The 13,047-nt window shown below is 37.7% G+C and overlaps 1 protein-coding gene across 1 annotated transcript in view; it reads right to left on the bottom strand.

The window, feature by feature from the left end:
- Positions 1-6,149: 6,149 nt before the first annotated feature.
- Positions 6,150-13,047, bottom strand: part of LOC149298167 (X-linked interleukin-1 receptor accessory protein-like 2) — a 277,993-nt gene continuing 271,095 nt past the window's right edge. Inside the window, exons 11-13 of the mRNA XM_089487644.1 lie at positions 11,228-11,371; positions 10,475-10,642; positions 6,150-6,847 (exon numbers count right to left, since the gene is read on the bottom strand). Coding sequence (XP_089343770.1) covers positions 6,150-6,847; positions 10,475-10,642; positions 11,228-11,371 — 1,010 coding nt within the window. The remainder of the gene's footprint in view (positions 6,848-10,474; positions 10,643-11,227; positions 11,372-13,047) is intronic.

Genomic DNA, 13,047 nt, shown 5'->3' with positions numbered 1-13,047 from the left:
CTCTCTTGTGTTTAGAGGGAAAACTGCATATCTCTATATTTGAAAGTTTGGACCATCACATGGACCAGTTTGTCCAGGCCCTGCAAACTCTCCTTCCCACCTCCTACTGTACTGCCTGACCCAGGTTTAACCGGGTCTCTAGCCCTCAGAGGGGATCCGACTGGTTGCAGTAGATTCCTGAACCAGTGCTTTATCTGGTTCAGAATGTCTCCTCACCTTTTTCCATCTGACTGGACAGGAGTGGGCTATATTATTTCTCTGTTTACTGACCAGGCCATGGCTTGGGCTTTTCATTTGTGGGAGAGAAATGTGCCCCTGGTGAATAACTACACAGACTTTGTAACAGCTTAAGGACAAATCTTTGAACAGCCTGGCAGAAGTCACATGACTACCTCAAGCCTTTTTGCACTGCGACATGGTTCTCAGTCCTTGTGTGATTATACGGACCCTGGCAACCAAGGTCATCTGGAACAATGGGGCCTTAGTTGCAACATTTACTAAAATACCTTCCTACAGATCTAGAGACCCTTATTACCGTGGATCTGATAGATCTTTGTCTGAGAGAATGCAAGGTTCGATGGGATCGTCAGAAATAAACCTATGCAAATAGGCACTACACAGCTGAGGCATAAAGACTTTTATATTGTGGCAAAAAGGGTGCCCATTCCTTTCCACTCAAGCTGGGAAACACCAGAACCTAGGTAGGGTTGGGGGGGGCTATTCTGGGTGTAATGTCACATTCCCCAGTAATAGGGACATTCACTTGTTTGTGAATTCTCTGGAAAGGTTCTCCATACCACTGCCTTTTTTAATTCTGGAACAAATGGTGACTTTATTGATTATGCCTTTTGTCGACTTCACGGTGTACCTTTATTCAAGACCAATCCCCTGTGTGTGGAGGACCACTGCATCTGGCAACAGTTACCCAAGAAACTATGCCCTTACACACCGACGTTAGGGGTCATCATTCGGAAATACAAACATTGAATGTGATTTCTTCTCCCTCCTCCTAAGTCGTGTTGGGATAACTTTAGCTATTGCACCACAATCCTGTCTGGAGTACTAGACACATAACCTCTTGGCAATGTTACAATTCCCCAGCCCTTCTTAGAATCTCATAAGCTACAATTTCTATGGATATGTCCAACTTGCCAATTGCTTACTATCACTTTCAGGTCATTTTCAATTAGAAGGAGGCAGACCAGTTACCACATCACAGATAATTTGACTGTTTATCTCCATATGGTAAAGTTTATTGTCTCTGTGATCTTGAGATCATGCATTGGTTATGAAAAATAGCATTTAACACATGGTCATGACATTATGAATATACTGTGATGACTGCTGTATTCCAGGAGTTTGTAAATAAGTGATTCAGAGACTATCTGCAACAATCTATAATAAATAATATCTATAACATAAATAAATTAGAATGTATAGTGGGTGAGCATAATATATATATATATATTCATATATATGAAGTGTGTATAAAATATATATATATTGAAAATATAGATATCTAAACTATATATGGTCCACCCAGAGACTTTTGTGCTACACCGGGCACCAAATTGGCATTCTCTAGGGTCCCTGCTCTTGATGAACATCTGCGGCATCTTCAGTCTTGTGGAAAGCTGTACACCTAGTCTTAAATTTGGCTTCCACAAGGTAGAAAGTCCAGGCAGATCACAAGAGACAGACAGCCCTAATGGTCCTACCTGGTGACAAAGTTTAGCTGTCTATGAAACTCGCTCTTAGATTTATTGATCCATTCTCTGTCTCTCGACGTACAAATATAGTGAGTTATGAACTTTGCCTGCCTAGAAGAAATTTCACGTATAACTGTTAAAGCCATTGGTGTGTAATCGTTTTACCAATAATTCACCCCTCCATTCCAGTCATTATTATTATGGGTGAAGAATTCGAAATCCAAAGTATCCTGGATTTATATGTCTAATATCTGGTCCACCAGGGCCAGTTTCCTTGGACAATCGAATTGCCTTTTTATGGCCAGAAGGAAAGACTTCAAAGGACAAAATCTAAAGTCTTTCCATGAAACCAAACTAGAGACGTCTCCCATGCCAAGAGGCAGCCAGAATAGAGTACAGTTACAGATCTAAGGATCCAGCACCATCAGACAGGTAGCTAGGAACTGGTTAACATCCATGTTCATAAGTCTACCATATGCAAAACATTGAACAGGCAAAGAGTCCATGGCAATACACCAAGGACGAAGCTGATACTCTCCAATTTAACATCGCTGTTCGCCTGAAGTTTTCCAAAGAGCACATTGACACTCCAGAACGCTATTGGGAAAGTGTTTTGTAGAGTGATGAAATTAAGATTGAATTTTTCTAGAAGAACACGCAGAAGGGCACCGCATACCCACATGAAAACATCATTCCAATTGTGAAGTATGGTGAAGGGAGCATCATGATTCAGGGCTGCTTTATTGGGGCCTGAATATCCAGGGGTTCACTTACATTTCCACCAGCACTGTTGGATTTGACCACACGGGCCAGCCTTTGCCCCCCACGTGCATCAATGAGCCTTGGCCACCCATGACCCTGTCGCTGGTTCACCGCTTTTCCTTTCTTGGACCACTTTTGATAGATACTGAACACTGCAGACCGAAATGTTCACTTGCTGCCTAATATGCTTTCCTCATTTTTAATAGACCATATTGGTATATCAAAGGGATACTATTTCAAAATAAAGTTATAGTTAGATAAAAAAACAAATGACATGACAATATTGAGGAGTTGATGGAGTTGCCCAAATCTGAAGTCATCTGACACTTTCCTCACTGTAAACTCTGGGTCTATAAGGAAACTATTATGTTGCCTTTAATCCAGTGCCTGCTTCTTGATGTTTTGCCAGTAGACCAGGATGCTGTAGTTCATCTTACACAAATATTCTAACCAATTAAGCCATATGTCCAGCTAAGTCTTGCGTGTCTCTGTAGCTATAAAGACAAACTCCAGCCAATGACCAAATTTGGGGTTACCTCTTTGTGATGTACACTAAAAAAATGTAAAGTTAGATTTAATCTGATCTACTCCCTCAGATCTTGGAAGGCAAATGTAATGGTTGGATAGAGGTTCATATTTTGCACCCATATCATGTATTATGAGTAAATTTCCTCTTGGAAGAAGGCAATAATAAGCCAACAAATAGCAGGCTTGCAACATCACTGGTTAATGGTCTAGTGGTTAATGTATTGTGTTCAATCTGTTACCTTTTGTTGGTGGTTAATTCAATGAAGCTGTGAACAAATATTTCAATCTTGAGGTCTTGCTAGAATGGCATTTCAATGGCTTGTTCAGGCCTTTGGGATTGTGGGATAATGGGTCTAAGGCAATTGGCTTGTGGCTGTAGATATTATTAAATTATTATTATTATTGTCATCAAACATATTTGAAAAATGACATCACCTTGAATTTTTTGTGTCATCCTGGAATGGACTTTCTTTATAATAAATTTTGAATTAATGGCGGGGTATGAAAAACATAGACTTTTATTTAAAGAGGTTTTTTTACAAAAATCCTCAATATTCTCCCTGTGTGCTCCACTACACAACACCTATTTGTCAAGAAAACACTAGGGAAGGATTTAATGAAGTCAACACCTTTATTTGCAAAATGATTTTTATGAGTCACTAATTTCTCAGCTCAGGCATCAACGTGACAGCAAAAAAATAATGAACAATACAACTTTACACAGAATAATAAGTATCTCATCTCTACACGCAAATTGGGTTCTAGAAATGTTTACCTGAACTCAAGAGCCACGAAGACAAGTTCTCCCTGTCCACCGTTGCGGGTGATTATCAATGCAATTGTAAGGAATAAGTCAGTACACCTAAAAATAATAGCTCTTAATGTTTTTGAGTATTGCTCTATGATCAGTTCTATTGCTGGCATTTTATGTGGTTATTTTTTCCCTCACACAAATCATACTAAACACCTGCAAGACCAAAAAAATATATATTTCAAGATTTGGGTAATCTTGTAAACATGGGCAACTGGGAGGTAGGGTGAGAGCACTTGACACCTTCCAAAATTGTTTCTGTATTCCCTGTCTCTGAAGCCTTTAATAATTTACGTTATGCTCCCAAACCTCATATTTTGCAGTTGGGTGAACAAAATAAACCCTTCTAATAGTGATTCAAAATATGTAATACTTAAGTTTAGGAAACTGTTCACAGGAAATGGACGATCATTCCTCCCTATCAAGTAATCTCTTATTGTTAATATTCTTAAGAGTAACGGTGGGGTGAGGAGAAAGATAATCATCCCAGGAGAGAAAAAATTATTTATTAATTTTAGCTTTGATACAAGTCCCAGCCTACGTGTCATAACATACACCTTTACATTTAAATAAAATATCTTGAAAAATTATAATCGGGGAAAAAAAACCCCAAAAATATATTGTACAGATGGTTTAGATAAATACATTTGGTGATGTTAAAAGTTGCACTTTACATGGTGTTTGTTGAGTGTGTTATGATGTAACAAGAAAAGCATACATGCTTCATTAGATATCAATAATCAAAAATACAATGTTGTGCTTCATTACACAAGTGCAGCATTTACCCATTCAAAGCTTGGGCTGGTGTCACAAAAAATGAGTTATAGTGCACTATGCCACAACTATCGAGGGAAAACGCAATGTGACGGCCCCACACCAGAGAGACGCTATTCATTTGACAACTTAGACATAGTTCAGCAAAGAGTAGATCGCTCTCCTACCATAAGGGCAAACTAGGCAACTGTCCATGGGTTCTGAGCTAGTAGAGGGTGCTGCAGTTGGGCTCTTTCCTGAGTTTAAAAGAAAGTGTCTGCAGGAATGGTGCCAGAGGCTATAAATCCTAGAGCCAGCACTGCACATGGTAGGGGATGTGTTTAGCTACTACTACCTGGTTTTGCCTGCTTTTCACACATCCTTTCCAAGATATCCATGACTAGTATTGTTCTTACATGGATAACACCTATCCTGTTTGGTTCTGTCCTCCAAAAAGCAATAAATGGGGTCAATATTACTGGCAAGTTCCTGTGAAATTACAGTTCTTAAAGCTATCTTTTACCTCATTTTCCTTTACTCTTTTTTCTAACGTTTTTTATACTTTTTGTGGTATTTTTGCATACACTGAGTAAAGAGGAACACCTAATATGTTTGCCCAGAAGGTCAATGTTGCCTAAGCACAACCCTGGCCAACACCCAGCACATCTGTCAAAGTGGGCAAACGCATGATGGCTCTCACACTTACCTTTACTACAGCTCCAGACCAACTGCAGATTGGGTGCTTCAACGGAACGCTGTTACAGAATAAGCGTGTAGTGTGGAGGCCGTATGTATGTCATTTACCAGCCACTGGCATTAAAGTGCCATGGATGATTTCCTTCCCCAGTCCCATCTTGCCAATGCATATGGCTCAGTGCCTAACAGACTGGTGGGCAAGTCTATGTCTTGTTCACAAAAATATCACTGCTTTATGAATCAAATTCATTGTTATCTGTCTTTTGCAATGTATGTGGTAATAAGGATTGTCTGAACTGGTCTAACATGGCAAAGAAAAAAATTCCAGCCAAGGCTCACTTCATGGGAAATGTCACTGCACTCTCAACCACTCAAGGGTTAATAAACATCATTGTGCATTTTATTTTTCTGAAACTAATTTTACAAGTGACAGTCTCCGAGGTACTTCAATCCTTTTTTCTTATTATACAATCATCTTTACAAAATGTTCTCCATGTGCTATGACATTTGCATAAGTAGTCAAAAATAAACTTAACATAGTTTTTTCAAATGTATTGAAATGAACTTGAAATATATATACACGTGTATGCAAATACCCAGTCTTCTCAAGAGCGTACTCCAATCTTTCCAAATTTTACATCTAATCTAAAATATATAATATATCTGGAATACTGTACTTTTTCTTCTTCAACAAAGCAGTAAAATTTTAGACTATGTCGAAACTAAAAAAAACAGGACCCTTAATAATAATATCCCGTCAATGTAAACAAAATGTTCAAATACAAAACAGAGTATTTGTGCCAGTGCTTGAAAATTTGTTTCGGCACCCCTGTAGCGTAAGCTTAAGGTCAGAAAAAGGGACACGTCAACCGCAAAAACCTAGACATATATTACCAGATGTCACTGGTGAAGCTTAGTTCTCTTGATGATACGGGTAAAAATGTGTTGTTTCCTTGGAATTCCTGTGGGTCCTTTCCGGCACTGCCGTGGTTCAGCTGTCCATTTAAGATGGTTAATGGTATGTTGCAGTACGTATGGTGATTGCCCAGAGATGAAACCGACATAGGTGAAGTTGATTTGTCAAACTCGTAAGCTCTGCAGAAATGTCTCATCTGCATTGATTCTACAGGGTGAAAGCCGTCCATATCTCCTTGGGATCTGGGCAATGTACCAGATGACCCTGTTACAGCGATGGAGGGTACAGTTTGTAGATCTCCAAAAAGACTCTGCTCCCCGCTATCCATGACGTGCTGCCGTGACAGCACCTCTCTCCTTTTTGCTGGCATTTCATACACTAGATTCTTCCAAAATTTTGAATTGACTTTGCTGCTTTTTGGACCATTCCACTTAATTAAAGACTGATGTCTGATGGCATGCTTGAGCGACTCCACTTCTTGATAGTTCACTTTTCCTCTTAAATTAGTGCATTCTATCAATATGACTTTGATTTCTCCACTCGTCAGCATGTTGTGGAGTCGACTGTCAAGCACAAAGATACTCCACCCTCGTTTGATCACATAATCTGGTGTCAGGACAATGATTAGTCTTCTGCTTTGCTCCACACATCGAGCAAGGTCCTCCATGTATGCTGGGAAGAAAATGACACATACGTGGGTTATCACATAACGGCATTGTTTTAATATTCTCAACATTATACACTCATATTCAGCATTATATATTTAGCACATACTCAGGATTTTACTTACATGCAGATTTTGGTTAATTTTTGTTAAATTAATTTTTGCCGCTATCAACAAAACCAAGAACCGCTCCCAAAATGTAAAGTATCAAATGATTTTTTTTCCACACACCTACATGTCCCCCTTCATCGGGAATCCATGTTGGAGGAAGATTAGATTTAAAATGTGTATGGAGAACTACATCACCAAATGCTAATAAAGAACAAAACAAATATATTATGCAAAGCTGAGTTTTAATATTCTAGTATCTAAATGTTCATAAAAAGTATAAAATGTTTTTGTTGGTTTTTTTTAGCCTAGAGAGGTGTTGGGAAAGTTGGCCTTCAGCACATTAGGGGTTAGAACTACCCAAAGAGGCTGTGGATTAGAAAGAACTGAGCCAGAGAAAGAGCAGAGCCAAACAACACTCACAACCCAAAAAAATCAAAGGCTGTTTCTGAGTCCAGGTAAAAATGTGTGTTTCCTAAAGCTGTCTAGCAGGAGACCATTCCAATGCCTTTGACAGACTGGTCCTACTTTGTAGACTCAATCCTAAACCCGCTGCAAGCACAGAATGCACTAGGAGCGGGTAAACTGTGTAAATGAGCATAGAGATTTCACTAAAATTGATCTCGAAAAATAGGCAAGAATTCCCCTTTAACTTCAACAATTTTCTATTGTCATCTAGTTTGTATTTGTAGAGGAAACTGGTGGTAATTCATGTCCGATGATGCAAAGAATCCCATGGAATCAAAGCAGAAAGTGTTAATCAGAATAATAGTCACATTAATGTTATATGCAATTTGTCCGCATACATTTGAGTGATTGCATTCCCCACTAAGCTTTTTTATCACCTGTTGTGTACGTAACATAGAATTTTTTTTCTTCTTGTTTTTCTCATTGTCTTTCTTAAAAGAAAATGCATACATTTTGATAACCTGCAAACTTCTCTGGCAAGAAACACCTTTCTGATCCAGCAATTGCAGCATTTAGATAATTTCATTAAGTACATACAATATATTCTTCTGAAGTGGTGTTCATGTTAATGAGTTTGGCACAAGAGAAGGTATGAATGATGTATTGTGACAATTGTTGCCTGCTGAAAGAAGCTGTCACGTTTATTGCCAACAAACGCAGGTATAATGATACTGATAGCGTTTCATATTACACAAACAGAACAATGACACGCACCCTCATGTGGTTGTAACATATAATTACAGTCAAAAACTTGACTTGGAAAAGGTTTGTCCAATCACTTATTGCAGATACTTGAAATTACCATGTACTGGTGTAATCAGCTACTATGGGCACCTCAAATTAGCATGTTCAGTAAAAACTCACTATGTGAACCCTCCAACACAAACAACAATTTTCTGATCTTGATATAAATTGCAGGTGTTGGGTTAGTAACATTCAAGAAAGGAACAGAAATCAAGTAAAGAGACATCACTTAATAAGCACTTATTGATCTAAAAAAGGGGTTCCAGCAAATAAGTCAAGCCCTTTCGACTGGGATATTATTTAAAGCTGGCTTTAGATAAAAGGCAAAAAGGGTAAATAAAATAGAAACACTTTAAATGTATATTTCACTCGCTCAACGCCTACATTTTATGGTTCAATATGCTTAAAGAAAAACTGATATCACAACTGATATTATTATTTGTTAAGTTATATAGCAGCATCATATTCTGTAGAATTGGTAAACAGGGCATAAAAAGTAGTGCCTCACATAAGACGCAGTAAAGGTGAGGAGAGCCTTGCGCAATCAAGAAGGAAGTGGGGCGTATAAAAGAGATACAAGTGCAAATGTGAGGTGGACCAGAAACACAAGTGTATCTCAGTATAGATGTGGGTCTTAAGGGTTTTTGAACGACTGGAGACAAAACAAGAGTCGGATGAGCTATATGTGGCATTAAGTAAAGAGGCAGTCCATAAGAAATCTAGTATACATGCAATACATTAAACATATGAATCCAGCACTCTGGTGCAGTTATAGAACCACATTGTAGGGCATCACAACCAAGAAGCATGGGAAAGCATAGAAATGGTCCAGCCATGCATACACACTTTTTCTAGTTGGTGCTACTATATAGGAAAATGTTTGGAACCCCATTAGAGGATAGAAGGTGAAGACACGCACACGTTACATGTTTTTCATATTACACATTCTAAGAAGAATCACCAATATCAAGTTTAGAAAGAATGTATTTTCTGAGACATTACCGAGGTATTATTTGATGGGGGAGGTTTGTGTTTATAAATAACAGATGGGGCAATATGCCACGCTAATGCTTTTCCCAAGCACTTCAAGTCAGGAGTAACAAGCCAAGGCAACATTGTACACGATAGAAAGATTTGATTAGTTATTCACAGGCTTTAAAGATGCATGAAAAGGATTCTGTGTTCTTTCAGATTATTTTTATCACAATAGAATTGTTCTTAACATTTGGGACAACTAAAGAGCTCTTGTCATCAACCCAGGGCAACCTATTATTATGCCAGTCTTAATGCAGCTCCACATTTGCTAATATTCCTTGGTTTTGTCCATAATACCCATGCGTCTTGTGACTTGGAAAAGCAGATTGGGGGAATTATTTATTCTACATTTTTGTTCTGTTGCAAATGAATTTCCTCACTGGCATTTAGCTATTGTAATAATATGAAAATTGAAGCTAAGCTATTAATTTATTGAAACAAGTACTAGTCTATATTCTACAAGGAGTTGTTGCATTAAAATTTTGAGTGATTATGTATAGTTCATTTTAGCTTAGTTGTCTTTATTCTCCAGATTGAATCCCAGCTCTTATCTATCTATCTATCTATCTATCTATCTCTCTCTCTGTGCGTCGATCATACTGAATAGTAGCATTGAAACAGGGAAACAAATAAATATGTTTGACTTTCCCAAAGACCTCAACAGCTTCCAGTGATTGTAATCAAACAGGTTACAAATATTTTGGTTATGGTGATAAAATGTATGGGGTTTACTCATTAAATCCAATGTACAATCACGTGAAGGTGTTGTTCATCATTGATCTATGGATTCACCGCTTACCCAACAACTTCTGACTTTTAAAGGTTGCTAGGACTTCAATCTCTTTTCAATTCACTGGGGGGGGGGGGGTTAGATTAAGAAACTTAATCTGGCACAATGCATTTCTTGCTTGATGGCGTCTCAAGTAGTGACTGATAAAGTCCCATTTAGTGATGGAACTCAATAGGGGATACACTTAGGATAAAGACAGGGAGATTTGGATGACATATAGTGATTGCTCCTATCTACCACATCTACCATGATTTTGAGGGTTTCTTTGACTGGATTTTCTTTTGTTCTTTTTTTCCTTTTAAAGAAAAGTTAAGTTTTAATGGTAGTCTGTAGGGACACAGCATTTGTATACATAATATTTCTGGTCATTAGAGTTATCACATTTGTGTCTCTTGTTTTGGAGACAGACTTAGTTGTTTTAAAAAAAAAATCAATGCAATGTAACCCACGAGGAACTACATGGTTGAGCAGCTAGAATCTTTCCACTTACTCCCACTAGGAATCATATCCCGGTCTGGAATGAAGAGCTTGTATCCATACTGTTTCTCTAGAATATCTGGGAGAATCTCCAAGGCAAATTGCTCCTCCTCAGTTTCATTGTCCAATGAGTCTGGGTCCACTTTGGTATACGAGAGATAGGCATCATATTCTTTGTTGTCTACAGTAGAAAAAACACAATGTATTCAATAATGTATAGATGACGATGCATCAAAGCCATCATTAAGGTGGGTCTTGAACCTAGATACAACTTTATGTTTTGTGGACAATGGCTATATCCTTGCAAGGACAGCAACCTAAGAAAATTTATGAACATGCATAAACGTAATACGGGGTCATTAATAATTTCCAGGAATGCTTGACTATAACAATGACAGAAACAATGTGCTACCTTAAAGGAAAAAGTAGGAGTAGTGCTTTTATAAGGATCCATAATCGTCCTTAACATAACTATGTATAGTATGTGACATGAAACTTGGCCTGGAATGTTCTTAGAAGGAAATACATGATTGGGCAGAGAATGTTTAGAGTATATTTGGTGTGCAGTAGTGGTGTTATCTAAATTCTAGAGGGCAGAGACTAGGACTTTGCCCAAGGAGTCCCAGCAGTTACTAGGGTATATATTTGAAAAGCAAAAACAGTGAAAGGATATCACTCCATGGTATCAAATCCCAGATTGGACCAAGTGAGTACTAACTTTGCATCAATCAACAGCCTTTTTCAAACGTAATCAATTGTAACCTACCTTCTGCAGCTTCATCACTGCCACAATTTTGTCTGTAGAAGAGCATTAATTCTATATTGTAGCATTTATAGATGATCACAAATAAAATAAATACAAGAAGGATTGCACCGAGACCTCCAGCAAGTTCAATGTTATACTTTATACCTGAAACAAGTTAAAGAAACAAACATTGTAAACACATGGCTTTTGCTGGTTCTTTGAAACATTACTCCTCTCAATAAAAATGAAAAGTTTATTACCCAATGCATTTCACACATATATATGTAGGTCTGGACCGTCCATCTGGCAACAGCGGGCAAATGCCCAGTGAGCCACTGCCTGACAGAGCCCTGTACTCACCCAATCTGCCCCTACCAGGGGCAGATCAAGTCCTGCAGTGTGCATCCTCCAGCGGAATATGACCCGTGAGCATAAAAAACATAATGTGCGGTCATTGACTGCACTTACATCATGATTATATATATATATATATATATATATATATATATATATATATATATATATAGATTGAATATATCATATTAACATATATATATCAGCATATGAGCTGATGTATTTATAGGTTATAAATATATTATATATAAATGTATTACCTATAAATACATCAGCTCGTATGCTAAGTTATATGACAATGAAGGGAGTACTGTTTTGTTTTTGATCTGTTGTCAAAGGATTCTGAAGTTCATTTAATTTTTCCTTCAAAATATTCTGCGGTTGACATTCTGCTTTATTTTTCTGAGCAACAAATGTTTATTACAGACATTGCATGTAATCCTATGTGTACATATACAGACTTTAACAAAAAATAAATTGAAAACAAATGTCATTAAGTAGATAATGCAAACACAAGCATAATTAAAGATTTGTAAATCCGCTCTGGCTTCCCTCATCAGACGGAAAATAAAGGCTAAGGGTCAAGTGCGAGAAAGATGCTGGACATCATTGATAAATCATTATTTTATTTTTGGGTGGCATGCAGTACACACTGCATCCCTTAACCCTATAGCGACTGGATCCCCTGGATTGGTTGCAGTGTGGTTCTGCACCTGCTTTGCAGTTTAAAACTCTACAGATTGTAGATGAGCGGCTGGTTGACTTACATACTACATTATTGGGCTAAGGCAGGACCTGTCCACCATGCTCTTAAAACTCAGTAGAATGACCCTGGATATGTAATGACTATACTTGGTGTGGATATCTCCAGAAGTCAAATAAAACCACCTTTTATTCCAAACAGGATGGTTTTACTATGCAATGATTATGCTATTTACAATATGTAACACATATTATCCTAAATGTAAAATAAGTACCAATCAGCCCTCATGTAAACACATCTTATATAAATATTCGGATCTGCACAAAGTCATTTGCATCTCCCCGTGATGTTGACTGCCAAGGAAACAAGTATCTCTTAGAAGAACCGGTTGATCTGAGTGGCGCATGCTGCAGTTTGCCAGGTGTACGTGTAAATATACTTTCTTTTTTCAGCCTCCGCTGCTAATTATGTTTTGAATCAAGAACAAGGGTTTTATTACATCTAATCTGACAAGCCATTTGGAAATGATGTGCCCTGCATCCTGACGGCATTATTACTGCACTGTTTGTGTGAAGATTATGCTGGATTTAGGTCCATATATTTTCTACTTTCCTTTCGGCACAACTGGACAGAGAAAATATACAGTATATATATTTAATTTGTGTAATTATATATATATATATATATATATATATATATATATATATATATATATTGTATGTGCCCTGAAAAGAACATATAAGATGCCAAAACTGGTCAATTTTGGGATATATTATACAATATA

The sequence above is a fragment of the Sceloporus occidentalis genome, unplaced genomic scaffold (genome assembly GCF_023333645.1).
Source record: "Sceloporus occidentalis isolate IW3139 unplaced genomic scaffold, rSceOcc1.0.p SCAF_34, whole genome shotgun sequence".
Taxonomy (NCBI): domain Eukaryota; kingdom Metazoa; phylum Chordata; class Lepidosauria; order Squamata; family Phrynosomatidae; genus Sceloporus; species Sceloporus occidentalis.
Note: the sequence above shows the minus strand (reverse complement) of the source record. Positions and strands in the feature narration are given on the sequence as shown.